Consider the following 16592-nt stretch of genomic DNA (forward strand, 5'->3'; position numbering starts at 1 on the left):
CTTAGGTTTGCTTTCAGACTGTAGATCCTGCACTTCATGCTGCACACATTGAAAACCACTCCAGAAATTTACTTTTGTAAACAAAACCAAATTTCATACTGAGGAAGGGGGGGAAGTTTTCTTCCAAAAGACCTGTACTGAATACTAGGTACATTTCAGGGACATTTTATTCCACTGGTTGCTTTCTATCAATGGTATGAAGAGGAGTGTACAACCTGTGGTTTCCAGCGCACCGCCCAGGTTTCCGGAACTGTCCCAAATGACCTGCCTCACACAGGTCCTTTTGCTATAATCAAAACCACACAATACACACTCTCAGTATCTATATCTCAGTGAGTTATAGCCTTTCTATTACACTGAACACAACCAAGCCCTGACCTCTGGGGAGAAAAAAAACCCAAACAAAAAAAGTCTTAAATGTCTCAAGGACAAAGGAGCTCAGCCTTCAGGTTTGAAGGAGCAGTATTTTATTCTCCACATCTGAAGCTAGCTCAGAAGCAGCAGTACTCACTTCTACCAGAATAAGCTTCTCAAATTCTCAGGCGATGATTTGGCAGCTCGTGCTATGGTATCACAGAGCTGTTCAAATCCATGCTTAAAGAACAAAAAGTTACAGAGGTGGAGGCATCAATTGCCAACAAAAGATTTTTGCTTATGAGTCCACCTCGCAGTCTAATGAAATCTGCTTTGCTTTGGACTGGATTGCACCACTGGGAGAAGTGAATACCACAGATACATCCTGTTCTGTGGGTACATTGCAGCACAGTCGCTGTGTGATGGGCACAGAATAGAAAGGGAATGAAGGTAAGTTTTACAATGCAGGGACAGAAGCAGAGAAACATGTGAAAGGTGAGGACCTTTTTTACAAACTGCCATTATCATTTTCCTGAAGTTTTTGCTTTCTTTTGGAACTGTGGTTACATAGCTAGGCAGCTGAGCTCAGCAGAGTGGATATGGGTACACGTCTCCACTGCAGGAACTCCGGAAAGAACCACAATAAAGAGGGATCCCATGCTACAGCAGCCTGTCTGATCACTTCACTGATGCTGTTTAGGCAACAGCATGGCATGCACCAGATGACAACACAAAAGGATGGCACTCCACTCAGAGGAACCCTCTCACTTTTCAGGCATGTCCTGTATTAATGCTTGGTTTATTCTTTCTTCAGAGATGGAGAACTTTGAACCTAGCAAGGGACAGCTTTAAAAATGCACCTTGCAGTGCACTCAGTTAATTGTTCTCCCCCTCCACACTCACTGCTTCCCTGAGTCTGCCTGAATTTATTCTTACTGACTTCTCAGGAGTAGCAGGTTGCACCACAATACAAGGAGACACAGTCACTAGCTATCTCCCCATAACAGTCTCCGTCATTCTGAATACTCAAAATTTATGGATATGCAGTTTAGAGCTCTTTTCCAAGAAATTCTCATACACTACACCAAAAGAATGAGAAAACAGCTGGTTCCTAATACAGAATTGCAAATTCTGTCCCTTGATGGAGTATCCTGGGTAAAAGGAGGAAGAGTAACAGTTCATTTTGTTGTATAACTCCAGGAATGAGCAAGGACTTAATGTTTCAGTGACAGGAATGGAAAACATCTGCTCCAGTGGGACATAAGGTCCTCGGAGCAGGGATTACTCAAAAAAAAAAAAAAAAAAAAAAGGAGGCAGGCAGTCTCTGCAGTTTCCCACAGACCTGAATTACGTCAAAGCCCACGGTTTGTTTCAGGATCAGAAAGACATGCAGTGTATGAAAGTATTTTATTCCAAGCAGGCTGACATCTACAAATGAAAGGAGGATGACAGTCTAGTCCTACAGTTACAGTGAGGAACTCTGGAAGATTCTTGCATTGTACACATGGAGAGTATAGCTGATAATTCAACCCAGGAATAATCCCTGGTGTTGTACTAAGGCTTTGCTGATGCATAAATAAGAATTTAATGAGGAATATTATATGAAAACATGAATCTTGTCAATTGCTCCAGCACTAGTAAGAAATGCAACTGGAGCAAAGGTACATATGGTCTTGGAAATGTAGTCAATGCACAACATTTGTGGACAGATAATCTGAATGATGGCTTTGCAGATTATGAGATCACTGCCACCTTCCCACTTCCTAAATTGGAGCAACCCTGATAAACAAGGCTTCTGTGGGTAACTGCAAATTTTTCTTTATTGACTCTTGAAAATGGTTTATGACAAGTATCTGCTTCTGGAAGAGAGCTTCACAGGGGATCTTCCATATCCAGAACCACCATCTGCTATGACTTACGACCATTTTTCTGTCCCCTCCATTACACAATAGCTTACGAAGTCTTCCAGGTCAATTCAATTACCTTAACTTGTCCTTTTATCACTCATCCCAGAGTTCCTGGAACAATTGCTCTCCCATCTGAAGTGACTGGAAATTCACAAGGGCTTACCCTGTGAAAATGCAAAGTCAACCATGACTTCAGCAGAGTACATGGCAGAGCAAGTGTAGTGGGACAGCAGCAGGTCATAGTCTCCTGCAAAAAGTCCTAGATAGAGATGTTCCATGTTCACAGGGGTCTCTAACATGATACCACAGAACAAACTCTTGAACTTAACATGTCACAGAGGTAGAGGCAAAGACCTTCACGATATGCACAGTATCAGGGGTCACTCGCGTTCTCAATGTGATCAGTATCTCCTAGAGGAGAGTAGCCTGAAACACTGTAAACAGGCTACCATCACCCAAGAGCTAGGGATTGTTTGTCTAAGCAGATGCATTTAATAATTTACATACAGCCTTACATTATATCTATTAAGTTAAGCTTGTCTGGGACTTCCCTCTAGCACGGAGGCTAACTGGAATGAAATGGCCTCAGTTATACACTAAATTCTGTCATCCTCCAAACTGTGGTAGTCACATTCAAACTGCATGTTGAAGAATGATCCTGTGGCTGCGATGAACATTATAAATTGGCACAGGCCAAAACTATGCTAGCAATCGTTGTCACTGTTTATTCATATAGACAACTGAGTTTCAGCAATTAAAAAAAAAAAAAATCCCCCAAACCAAAAAACAAACCTCCCTGGGATATTTAATTAATAAAGCTTCTGTTCTGAAGGAACCTAAGGGTCCTTGTGCTTAAAGGCAGTTTCCTTCTTGCTACATCCCTGCTGTCTGCCCTGTGTGAGTTATTAGATATAACACTGACAGAGAAGATACTTGACAGTACTTTAATTAAAGAATCACCCAAATAAAATCTAATTAAAAGCTTGAACCTCTTCCATGTATGATCCACGCTCTATTGTTTTTTTTCAGATGTGCATAAATAAATCAAGGAAATTCTGTTTTCTGTTAGTTAACTGATTTTTGCTTTTTCAGTTTCATTAATGGTTTGAAAGCACCAGCCTATTCTTCTGATCACTGTTGGGAACGCTTACTAATTAGATAGCTCGATGCAGTATGAGGAAATCTGTAGTAACTTCACAGATCTGTTATAACTTCAAAGGAAGGCTCCCAGAGTCACCAATGGCAGCAAAATACCAGAATTTCAATCTCTAGTTCCAGTCCTATCTAAAAAATGTAAGCATAATTGCAAATAATCAAAACTCAAGTTTTAAGATCAAGAAAGAAGCATTACCTAAGAAAATGAGGTAAAGAAGTACTCTTCTGTATTACTGCTTATCTTGAATTCTAAAAAGATCAAAGAATACATATCCATGTACCCCAGGGCACTTAGGATCTCAATCCTAGATTTTCTGCTATCAATCGTCTTGCTGCTTGAAAAATGAAACATACTTTCTGCATAGCTGCTACACATCAGTGTTGGCTTCAGAGTTCCTCAGCTGGCTAACATGAAACATTTAACAGACATGCAAAAGAAGAAGCTTTGTTTCTGTTATAGTTCTGTTATATCACAGACGAAACATATTTTGTTTATTTGAATAAACCAACCAAATGCAGCAAAGTCTGGATTGATTAAACATGTACCTTGCATTGAAGTTGCGTATTTTTTACTGGTCAAATATATTCTTCACAAAAAAGACAGTAGGAAAGCCTTTGTGGTTTATCTTTGTTGATCTATGCAAACTACAAGAAGCACATAATTTTGATGCAGCATTTTTCTAAGAAATCTACGTCTATATATAGAATTTGAATTATACAACTTGTAATTACATTATAATTTAGCTTATAATTAGAAATCTTTGTGCTTATTTCAGATAAAACACTATGCAGCCACTATCTTATTATTTACAAAATTAAGTTCTTCAGTTATAATCCTTATACATATAAAACCCCCCAACTTCCAAAAGAACCCCAAAGCCCATCTAACGTAGAGTTTACAGTACTTATTTTAATACATCTTAATTTTTTCAGCTTTAATCAAATTGTGTTTTTATAGGTACATCTATCACATTAACTTTATAATTAGTCATGTTGAATCTTCACAGAAACTTTAACACCTTTTACTATCTTTACATCAGTATTTCTGTCAGTCTAATTTTCTGTCTTCTTGTTACTACTCTTAGATGGACAGCTGCCTTCACTTAGGAGCAGCTCTTATCAAGGCTGTACAGGACTCGATGCTCTGCTGGTCTCTATGTAATTCTACCTTGCCAATTATTTAGAAGTCTATTTGCTCTACACTTGAGTGAACACGGTCCAGCTTCACAGTGTGTCATGACTCTGTCATCTACCTATTTAGGAGACACAGGGATGACAATTTACCATATTATAAAGCCTTTCATAATATAATAAAGTACTGTGACTCCTTTATTTAACAGAGTAATATTTTCTTTAAGAATAAAACAAAAAAGTCCAGAAGAACTGCCTATTGTAAAAGGAGGAAAAAAAAGTTTAAAAAAAAGTGAAGCAAGCAAAAAAAATTAACATTTTATCTTATTTAAGGATTTGTGCAACTTTACTTATATATATAGCCTCAAAAAGGTGACTGGATTTATTTAATATGCTGATTTCTCATAGACGGCAAGATCTTCCTGAAGTTGATCAAAATGTTAATTTTCCTTTGCAAAGAAAGTAATATCCCAACTTTACACAATTGGCAAAGAGACAATACACACCTTTTTTTTGGTTGTTTTGTTTGTTTGTTTTTTCTAAATTAAATTCACTAGTGTTGCTACCTAACTACTTTGTCTCCCATTGAGATATTATTTAGTTATTTTTTACATGGGAAAATTTTTCAAAGGCTCAGTATCTATATAAGAAATTGCTCTTGATAATAAATGAACACAATGTCATCATGAAAATGTGACATCTTGAAAATAAATGCAGCCTTTATTTTGTAGGGTAGCAGAGAAGTTTTTTTAATAATATGCATATATATTTGATATCTCTATATAATTATTTGTTTTTATATATATCTATCTTTTACATCTACATAGATAAATAAAATTGTTTAGGACCTATTGTAACAGAAAATCTTTTGAATGACTAAATACAAAACCAGATAAGGAAAAAATGCTACTTTTTAATTAGGTCAAAGAAGATTGAACATTTTCCCTTAAAAAATGAATGCCTGAAATGCAGAGTTTGAAAGATTTAAATCTAATAAATAAACAACCAAGACTGATAGAAAGGCTTATGGAAGCTAATATGATGGTAGCAAAATATTATCTTTAGGTCATGGGGTAAAGGAATTTTGATTCTCTACTGAATCAGAATTCTGCTTTATCATAAATATCATTAAATTCCACTACAAGTTTTAAATAAACATAGGAAAATAGCCTCATTTTGAAATAAGTAAGATCTATTCGCTTTCTTTTATATTTTTAGCAAAAATATTTCTTTTATTTATTTTAAAAAACTGAGACCTACAGTCACGAACTAGTTTTCAAGAGTTCTTGAGGTTTTTTTCATTACTGAAAAAAGGAAGCAGCTTTCACATCCCATATTCTAAAACTAGTGGGAAAAGTACATTTGTAGTAAGAAATTATATATTTAAAGGAGATTATAATAATAAAACCAACGACCTTTAGAAAAAGCTTCAAAACCACATTTACACCAAAAATATATTTTTACCCTTACATTTCTCCTCCTTCATAACTGGAATAAAAATATGCCAAATTTGTTCTAAAATAAAATTTTTACCTCCCTAATAATATTTAGAACTTTTCTGACCAGATTCAAAATTCATTGAGTTGCAGAACTCAATTTATAAAAATTCAACTATCTTACTGAGAGTTTAGTTTGGGTTTTTTGGTTTTATTTTTTTGTTTTGTTTTTTCATGTCACTGAATGCTTAGAATAACAAAAGACGATATCAAAGGGGTTGTGAAGCAGTAACCACCAACCTTTCCATACTGTCTGAAACCAAAATCAGTTATGCTAAAGAAAGTCTAAGAATAGGTTGTACATGGTGGTAATAAATATTCATTTCAGAATGGATGAAAATTACTCTCTGCATTGCAAAGTTTCATGTTTTTTAATCTCTTAATGATAATAGTAAGTAATCTGCTAAATGAGGGTTTATTGTATACAACAGTAACAGATAAAGTGATGATTTGCACAAATGAGGTAAAAAGGAATGATTATTTGTTATTTCTCACATAAGTAGAAACTATGAGAAAACAAACAAAATTATCAGACAGCAAATTTGGAAATACCAAAGTAAGTAATATATTTTACAGAGGTTAACTCACTACCACAGTATGCTGTAGAAGCTAAAACTACACATGCTTTCAAAAGGATTAGACAAATTCACATTTGATCACCGACTACCGAAGTAGATGAAATTATGTTCCATAAAGCTGGAAGTTAGGAGGACATGCCAGCCAAATTATGACTATTCATATCATGCTACCAAATATCTACTATTGGATATTATTACTGGCAAGTCTCTGAGTTAAATGTGTTTATGATCTGGCCCAACACAGAGGCTCATCTATCTACAGTTGCAGAATATATTTAGAAAGGAACAAAAGAAATAACTTTTATTAATGATTTTAAAAAGTAGACAATATAATTTTGTTGTTTTGAACAAACTGGAGTCATCACCTATTTCAACGATTTAGATGAAATGGCACTGAACAGAGACTTCAGAAACTCAGTCCAGAAAATCACGTCCTTTCAGAAGCATATGAATGTTTCTGGAAGCACAGGTAAGAACTATTTTAATTAACAGGAGTTAAAAGGAAAAATTGAAGTCACACAAAGCAATGTGTAGGTAGTTACTGAACTAATATTATTACCTATTTTTGTACTAACAGATATAGCAGATGTTAACAACTCTCCTTTCAGATAAATATACCTATCTTTCTTAAGGTCTCTGATGTACAAAACCTCCCCTTTGCTGATCTTTAATTCTGATATTTTGAAACAGTACTTGATTTTATTGCTGGAACTGAAGGGTCTGGTATTGGTACAGGATACATTTATCTATAGTAATACGTTTCACAGATATGCATATTTTACCATTCTTAATCTATTTAATATGTATGATTTGTAATAAAAATGATATAATTTCACTAGATTCTAAAAAATATAAACCTAACTGAATTACAGTTAACATAATGTGGAAATGGTTCCCTTTTTCAAATTATATCTGAAAATATTTACAGCATAATACTCTTAACTTTTAAGTTTTTACAAGCAAACCCATGTTCAGCTGTATTTTCCTGAAATCTTCAGTTGTCCCCAGGGAAAAACTTCTCCTAACAGCAGCAACTATTCGTGAATTATTTTTATTTTTTTTAATCTCCTTGTGCTAAGAAGGTAGTGACAGGAAAAAGAAAGTAGAAGAGCTAATAACTGCCCATTTATCAAAATGGTTTGCTACTCCTTGGGTAAAAGAATAAAGAGCTAAACTGGCCACAGACATGAGTTGCTGAAAACTTCTTCACATAGTGTGCAGTCAGTAATTGGAATTTGGCAGCCAAATTCTCCAGATATTGTCTAGACTATGTATGCTCCAGACTACAGATTAAAAGGCTGAACGGGAGTTTTTCTTGGCTGCTACACCGCTCGGTATCAGAACAGTGGCTATTTCCTTTACTTTTCAGTGTTCCCCTTGTCCACATCCATGCAGCACAAAGAAGAAAGTGAACTGACTTAAAGGAAAAGGGGACATGAATTAGACTGGTGGTAAATAAGGAATCAGAGGGCAAGAAAAGAAATAAGAAATTATGAAGCCAGATAAATCATGAGAGATGGTGGAAATGAAAGGGAAGGGAAAAAAATAAGGTTTGAAGGGACAGGTTTTGATCTGTCAAAATACATGGGAAAACAGAATGATTAACCAAGGAACAAAGACTGCATTTAATTTCAATAAACTGAGTAAGTTTGGGACCATGTTCTAGGAATTCCCTTATCACCTGTGAGTTATCACTGAATTATCTGTAGCACTTCTGAGTGTTCATGCCCACTGTCCAAGGATGGCCACGTTCATGGTGAGTCTGCATATCCAGGTGTCGTGGTTTAACCCCAGCCAGCACCTAAGCCCCAGGCAGCCACTCACTCCCTCCCCCCCACCCAGTGGGATGGCGGAGAGAATTGGGAAAAAGGTAAAACTCATGGGCTGAGATAAGAACAGTTTAATAGAACAGAAAGGAAGAAACTAATAATGATAACAACAACAATAATAAAATGACAATAATAATAAAAGGATTGGAATATACAAAACAAGTGATGCACAATGCAAATTCTCACCACTCACTGGCCGATGCCCAGTCAGTTCCTGAGCAGCAATTGCCCCCAGGCAAACTCCCCCCAGTTTATATACTGGGCATGATGTCACATGGTCTGGAATACCCCTTTGGCCAGTTGGGGTCAGCTGCCCTGGCTGTGTCCCCTCCCAACTTCTTGTGCCCCTCCAGCCTTCTTGCTGGCTGGGCATCAGAAGCTGAAAAATCCTTGACTTAGTCTAAGCACTACTTAGCAACAACTGAAAATATCAGTGTGTTACCAACATTCTTCTCATACTGAACCCAAAACATAACACTATACCAACTACTAGAAAGAAAATTAACTCTATCCCAACTAAAGCCAGGACACCAGGCTACACCCAAGGTTTGTTAGAGAGGCTGCTAGTTGGATTTGGCTAAAACTGCCAGGATCAATATAGATAATTGTGTTCTAATGCCTGCAAATGTTTCCTAGCACTGTTTAATTTACTAGCATAACTGTAGCTAGGAAATTTAGGAGTTTGATAAGACATCTGATGCCAAGAAAAGAAATAAAGAAAGAAATAATCTAACATGAATTTTAAGAGGTAAGGATACAAGCTGAGAATAATTCAGGATAAATCAGAATAAGTAAGGACAAAGAACCTGATGGAACAGAAATGCAAGACAGAGTAATCAAAACCAGAATGGTCCATGGCATCCAATACATGTTCTCTTTTAGCATGCAAAATGGACTCATGTTTCCTGAATCTCATCACTCTTCTCTTGTCAGCAAGTATTCGTGACGTTTCCTTTTCAAGTGTAAATTTAAGAAGACATTTTTTAAGTCGTTTAATCTCCAAAAGGGGTTAGAAATAAAAGGATAATGGTGTATTACCACTGCAAGTTATAGAAATTACAACCTTTGTTACCACCTTAAGTTGCTAATTCAAGGTGACATTATGATAGCACATAATGTTGCCATTTTTAAGGTAGTTTGGGCTTTATGTGACAGTTTAAATGAAAGAACACTACAGATGCAAATTCACATGAGGCAAATTAGAAAACACTGGAATTATACTACCTGTGGAGCTGTCTTTTCATCTGTTTCTGAAGGTTGATCCTTATTTACCTAACACCAAGAAGAAACCTCAAAGTTTTCCACCTCACATAATAAACAGAGTACATAACATGGCATGGACAAATCAAGGAGCATAAAGCAGCTGAAAATCTTAATCTTTTACAGAAAGTGGGAGGAGTTTGCTTTTTCTGGTTTTTCGTTACCTCACCCAGTCTCCAAAGTTCTCAGAGATAACCAATAAAGTTCTGAGACAGCTTCATTCATATTGAAAATGCTTAAGTATTTTTTTGCTTCCTTCTGTGTTTCTTTCTTTTCTTAATCTACACTTGCATGCCATCTTTTGTTGTCAATATTAACTGTGCTCTGTGTTTGCATGTCATCTTCTAGTGAAAACTGAGGCTAAAGAACCACTGACTACTAACTACTAGTACTAACGTATTTCCATTTTTGTTCCCAGGGGAACAACAATGTCCTTCATCTTCCTCTTAGTTCTTCTTCCTTTAACCTTCCTCTTACAGAATGATTTAACATTACCAGTAAGATCTTTTGCTATTCTGAGCCAAGGTATTCTTGATTTTGCCCTGGTATTCCTCTGCCATTCCTTTTATACTAATACCTAGTAACTGGATTGTATCCTTCTTATGCTTGATAAAAACTACTTACATGTTCTTCATTTCATGGATCCCTAGCTTGAAACCCTTTGGATGGCGTACATTCCTGAATGGCAAAACTACAACTGAAGGGAGTAGGCACTACCCTTTGAACATGCAGAGTACTATATAAATGACATTCCTTGAACCTGAATTTTTCAAACATGATTCTCAAAAAGAGCATTTTTAACTTCAATTATGCTTATTTGCAGTTTCTGTTTCCTATTAAGATGGTAAAGTTATTATGTCATAAAATAAACAGCACATATCCTGATTAAATATATTAAAGCAAACAGCACCTTATGATTAAATTAATATATGTGTATTTAGAGAGGATTAAAACTGCAGGCTATGTGTTATCCATTTAAAATTGAAGCTATAATCAAATATTCAATAGAAACGTCATGATAAAATACTGTTAATTTAAACAATATGAGGATGTCTTTTAGGAAACATAGCAAACAGCATATATTCTATACTTACATGATTCATAGGCAAGGGAAGACAAATTCAGACTACAAATCTTATTATTGGCATTTCCTCTCTTAATTACTTTATTTTGTAACTTTCGTATTCTTTCATATTAATGCATTTCAGATACATTGTGCATAACAGCTTGTTTAAGAAGGATAAAAAACAAATCTATTATGCATTAAAATGTATTAACTATTCAGAAGGAAGTTCTGAGTTATTAACTCTGAGTTATGAGTTATTCATAAGTTTACATTACACAGCAGAGAGCCAGCCTATAACAAGAAATGAAAGTGACAACATCCAACTCATAATAAAAAATTTCAAAAGTGTTTCATTATTTAAAATTTTAAAAGGTTTATGTAATTATTTAAACTGATATTTGACTAAAACAGCAATATAGGGCTATTCTTCAAAAAATACAGCTGTTTCTTCATTGATCTCATGTAATCTGAATCGTGCATATGAGGCACTCTTTTTAAGTATTTGAAAACCAAGAAAAATATATAATTTTCTTGACTGGTCTCTTGTACCTACCAAGCTTGACATATGTAACAGTTTGGAGATAGGAGATAAGAATCTGAATTCAGCTCTAGAAATGGTAAATTAGTGTTTGAGTGATGAGTTTGAGATTAAAAAGTATTTAGAAAACAAATACAATTCTTTGGCATGTAGCAAACAAAATTATCAACATCTTTCTCTATAGGAAGTATGATGTATGCAGTACAATACCTGTATATGCAAACTGAACAAGATCCCACAGTGCATTGGGGTCTATGCCTTCCATTTTGATCTCTTCTTGCTTGGCTTCACAAACATCACTTGTAAACATGGCAGCAAAATAGTCAGAGACAGAACTGAGGACAAGTCTGCAAAAAAGTTAAAAACTGGTGTAATTTACATTGATATATGTATGAGAAATTTCTTACATAAAAAGAACCTTTTTAAAAAAAACATATTTTCACAGTATTTATAAATTTCCAGGAGCAATATATTATTAATGCATGTAGGCAGCAAAATACAGTATGACATTTAATTCTAATCTGGTTTTGCTTCCTTTGTATGAACCAAGTGGCACATTAGCATATGACTATAAAATAGACATAGAAATTAGCACTCTGTCTTTCTGATAATTTTCCAATCATGCAGATGTCCCAATTGTTAACAACATAATCTTTCAGTATCAAAGACAACTTACTAGTGAAACACATTTCATACTCCAGAGGTACTCTGCATTGCTCTTAAAGGCCTATTTTTTATAAACTTTACTAACAGCATGTGACTTTACACAATCCTTCAACCTTCAGTAAAACTGTTAGTAGCTTAAATGCTACTCATCAAAAAAAAGAAAAATTATTGTGTAATGCAATGTTTTTTTAAGAAACATTTCCAAAGGAAAATAATTTCAAAATACTTACAAAATGTGCATGGCCTGTTTGGGGATCTGATTTAGATAAATAAAAACCACAGCAAGTACCAGGTATAATTGTCATTACTGGGGTGGTAAGCTAAGGCATGCTTCTAAATACCCTCTACAATAATATTATGATTTTGTTAGCAGTGAATATTCACAGATGATCTTGAGCTAGAAATGTGGTACAGCTATAAATAGTGTACCACATGCTCTCATAAAAGATGGGTCACATTTCTGGCTTAATTTGAAAACATAACACATAAACACATTGATAAAAGACACAAGAATCACAACTGGGGAACTTGGAAACCAAGAGAAAATATTTAGCCATTTGTATATTGTTAACTATTTTTTTCACAAAAAAAAAAAAAAAAAAAAAGATACTGAAGAATAACAAATTACTGCTTACTTAGCCAGTGTGGTAATTAATTGCTTTTGCTCTTTTAGCTCATCTCAATAACAAAGTAAAATATGACAGTTTGAACTGGCTTCATAATTTTACAGTGTTTTAAGCTACTATATTTTACCCGCAAGTAAGGTAGCTTGAGAAGATACATATGATCTTTACTCTGGCTCAAATGATGGGCAATGACTAATTAGGTGTAGTAGTTTTATCATGTCTCATGTTGTGGTCAACTCTAGCAATCGTGAATTTTAGAAGTAAAGGTCCTAATTCATAAACAGCTCACATTTACATTCATGTAATTAATAAAAACAATAGATGGCTACAAAAAGATGAAATTAGAAATATACTTTGTTGCTACCACTAGATACTCCTAATTCACTATATTTATTTATTTATTTATTTATTTTCACCACTGAGGAACACTTACTTCTATGTACATTTATTTATTATCTTAACTGAGTATCACAAGTGTGTATTTAAGTCAACCATGATAACTGTACAGTTCTGGATAACTAAAAATGTTATAAACCTTCTTCAAATAATTTTTTTTACTGCTTATTTATAAGTCACTTGATTTACTGTTATTAAATGCTTGATTAAAGAAAAAATCACAGCAAGAAGGAAAAAACACTACAAACTTATGATTTTCTATGAGATGATACACTCTGTCAGAACTAGCAGAAATCTAATTTAGGACTGTGATCGAGATTTCCATTTGAGACCATTTCACATTAGCTGTTGCTTCAGATTTATTAACCACACCACCATTTAAATTCAACTATGAGTCTTCAACTTGGTCACTTACTAAAAGCAAAGCCAAAACCTTTTGCTGCATCAAAACTAATGGACAAATTAATGAACAGAAATTTTAATATACTAGTTAATGATCAGCTGAAATATTTTTAAACAGTAGTATCTTATATTTGCAATTTATGTTATTTATGTTCAGACATTATTTATTAAATAATCTTCTTGTATATGTATTCTCAACTCAAAGATAAGACAGAAAATAAGTAACAGAAGGATGACAACTCTCTCACAAACTTCTTCAAAGATCTGTGATTTTCCAGAATTTGTCTCATGGATTATTATGGGATGAGGAAATTCAAAGAAGCTGTCTAACGGATTCCAGCTGCAAATAAGCATTCAGTCTACAGAACCAGACAAGATCCAGGCCAAAGTGAAAAACCCTGAAAAATATGTAATACAGATCTCAGGTCCTCTGCACAACCCATTTTATTTACAAGTTTATCCATACTGGTTTGCACCACCTGTTAAAGAACATGGCTTAAGTGAGCAGAAAGGTTCTGTGAAGTAGCAGCTCACCTAAACGAGCAAAACAAGTTTTTGAACAGAGTGATAAAGAAAGAGGATTTTTTTTTAAGTCTCTTATGTTAATCAATAGTTAACAGAAATAATGAATCAGCTATTTCATCAACTGAATATAACCAAAAAGTTAGCTGATTTCAAGACACAAAGTTTTATATTTGGAAGTGCTTCACAGGCTGAATTGAAGTGAAAGAAACTGGCTAATTACACTTAATTCTGAAAGGTGACACCTTTTGTAAATCTTAACTGTGTTCCAGTGTTGAGATAGAAAACGAAAAGTGAGAAATCAAAGCGATCAATTAATTTGTAATGATCTGCTGCTTTTTGTAGCTCAGAAAGCTCCAAACAGCCCTAAATCTTGGTTTAAAGGCATGTTGACCTATTCATCAAGAAAGGTCAGGTGTCTCACTATGTCACCTTTTTTCAACTACTGATCTAGCAGCGAGAATACATAATAAACTCTTTCATCCTTGAGAATCACAGCAGGCAATTCATGGCTTAAAATGAGTTTCTGGACCCAGAAATATTTTCTCCAGTTTAAGAGACTTCTCTACCTTTACTACAACTAAATTCAGCCTGATATATTTCTGGTTTCTTTTATAATACAGAATATAACTGATTCTTGTTATGACTTTTTTATCCTGATATCAGATTTTGTTTTCTTTTATTATAGAATATTTCCTTGCAATTGTCACAACTGTTTTCACATACACCTTTGATACAGAATTCCCTCAACATTGTTTGTGCATTTATTAAGTAAAAGAAGCAAATAAACAAAAGAAACAAACCTTGATCACTTACATTCTGTAAGCAAGCTCTAACAATATTTTACTGTCAACTGTGTAGAATCTCAGATGTTACCTGGACTGCAAACTCATAGGCATGACACAACTTTTTTCCACATATATTATGCTAGTTCATATAGGAGTTGAACATTTATTGCTTTTAAATGTGATTTGTTCCCCTGTAGAGGACACCAGCTGACACTGGGTGTCTTTACTGACAGTGGTGTTCTACAGCTCTTCTTACAGCAGGCTGTAAGAATACTGTATATATAGAGGCTTCATTATTTCCTAAATTTTAAGGCTTGCAGAACATATACTAAGGTATATCCATGCATGCCCTTGAAAAAAATTCAGGAAAAAAAGGAAGCAGACACTGGCTGTCACTTCCAGAACAATTCTGGCAGTACAATCAAGACTGCCATCTTTTCTGAATAGAAACAAAGGAGCAAGCTGTGGAACAGATCAACTGATTTGGATTACACCAGGTAGTGATTACCTTTCCTGATGACTGTGGTAGTCTCCCTCACCGGCTTACCAAACACAAAAAAAGGTGTAACAGCTTTGCAAAAAATATAGCTAACAGTAAATTTAATCTAGTATACACACTATTTCCTGATCAGTACCAAAGATCATTAGAAAAAAATCATGTCCAAACACCAGTAAATTTTTTCAGACCAAATATTGCCCACCAACTTTAAATTGGCATCTCCTATCCCAGAATCCTGATCTGTAGCTAATTGGGATCACCCTGTTTCATGTTGTCCATAATTAGGAATGAGATATGTCATGTCTTTCCCTTTTTTTACTCAGTCTTTCCCACACACACTATTACAATTGGCTTTAATACACATAAAGTAGAAAATGGTGTAATTTTCAACTCAGCTTCAGTAATATAGCACAAAACAAATCTTGTTCTGTAGTCCCTAATGAACTGTGTAAAACTAAGAGAAGAGTGTTCGCTGTAAAAGCTATTGGTACCCTGAGGAATTTTCCTTGTCAAAGTCTCCATTCCATGTTTTATCAATGGTAATTTATTTGTTTTGCAACATTTTCATTTTATTTTTGTTAATCTGTTAATTCTGTTCTTCAGACTCTATTTCACTTTGCTTAAGATCAAAACTAAATGTGTAACATCCATTCTCTATTGAAGAATTTGCCACTATATGTACCTTCTACCTCCACCTGTCATCTAGTCAGCATTTCAAATCTAGAATTCTTTGCCATCTACCTTTCTTCCTTTGCAGTCAGGACACTGAAATGTTGATTTGGCCTTGTTACTGCTGTAACTGCCTCCATGTTCCGAATTTGTAAGTATGTAAAGAAAGCCATGACATATATCATAAATTATTCTTGCCCATAAAATTCTAACCAGATTCTCCAAACATGTTGTGTATCTTGTCTCTAGGAAGAGAACAAAAATATTCCATTGACCACTTACACGTGGCAAGCTTTTCCTTTAGTTTGTACCTACACACATTGCTCATAGACTGTTTTCCTTCCTTCTCTTGTGGATTAGAGCAGTCGCTTTTCATTCCATTGACTAACTTGATCAGAGACATTTTCAGGAATTTCCAAAGTGACAACACAATAACAATTAGGATAAAAGAGTGTCTGCGTTCCTTTGTGCATTCTCTCCGGGGTTCACATTTTGTTTATCCTCCTCTCAAAACCGAAATTGTACTCAGTCTCTCTGGAACGACAATATATTCAGGGGATGTGCAATATATTCAATAGTAGGGAGGTACCACCTCTGGTTTGGAAGACTCTGAGTAACAATTCACCAATGAGTGCTGAAGTGTTTATGCTGGCTATGTTTCAAGATGTGGAACTCAAAATCTGCTTTTGGTAAAAGAATAGTGGGAACTA

At 34.8% G+C, this 16592-nt stretch overlaps 1 protein-coding gene across 1 annotated transcript in view; it reads right to left on the reverse strand.

Annotated features, from left to right (window-relative positions):
* Positions 1–16592, reverse strand: part of KLHL1 (kelch-like family member 1) — a 164750-nt gene that overhangs the window by 142280 nt on the left and 5878 nt on the right. Inside the window, exon 2 of the mRNA XM_010575247.1 lies at positions 11525–11661. Coding sequence (XP_010573549.1) covers positions 11525–11661 — 137 coding nt within the window. The remainder of the gene's footprint in view (positions 1–11524; positions 11662–16592) is intronic.

Source organism: Haliaeetus leucocephalus, unplaced genomic scaffold (genome assembly GCF_000737465.1).
Source record: "Haliaeetus leucocephalus isolate CR32 unplaced genomic scaffold, Haliaeetus_leucocephalus-4.0 Scaffold462, whole genome shotgun sequence".
NCBI classification, from domain to species: domain Eukaryota; kingdom Metazoa; phylum Chordata; class Aves; order Accipitriformes; family Accipitridae; genus Haliaeetus; species Haliaeetus leucocephalus.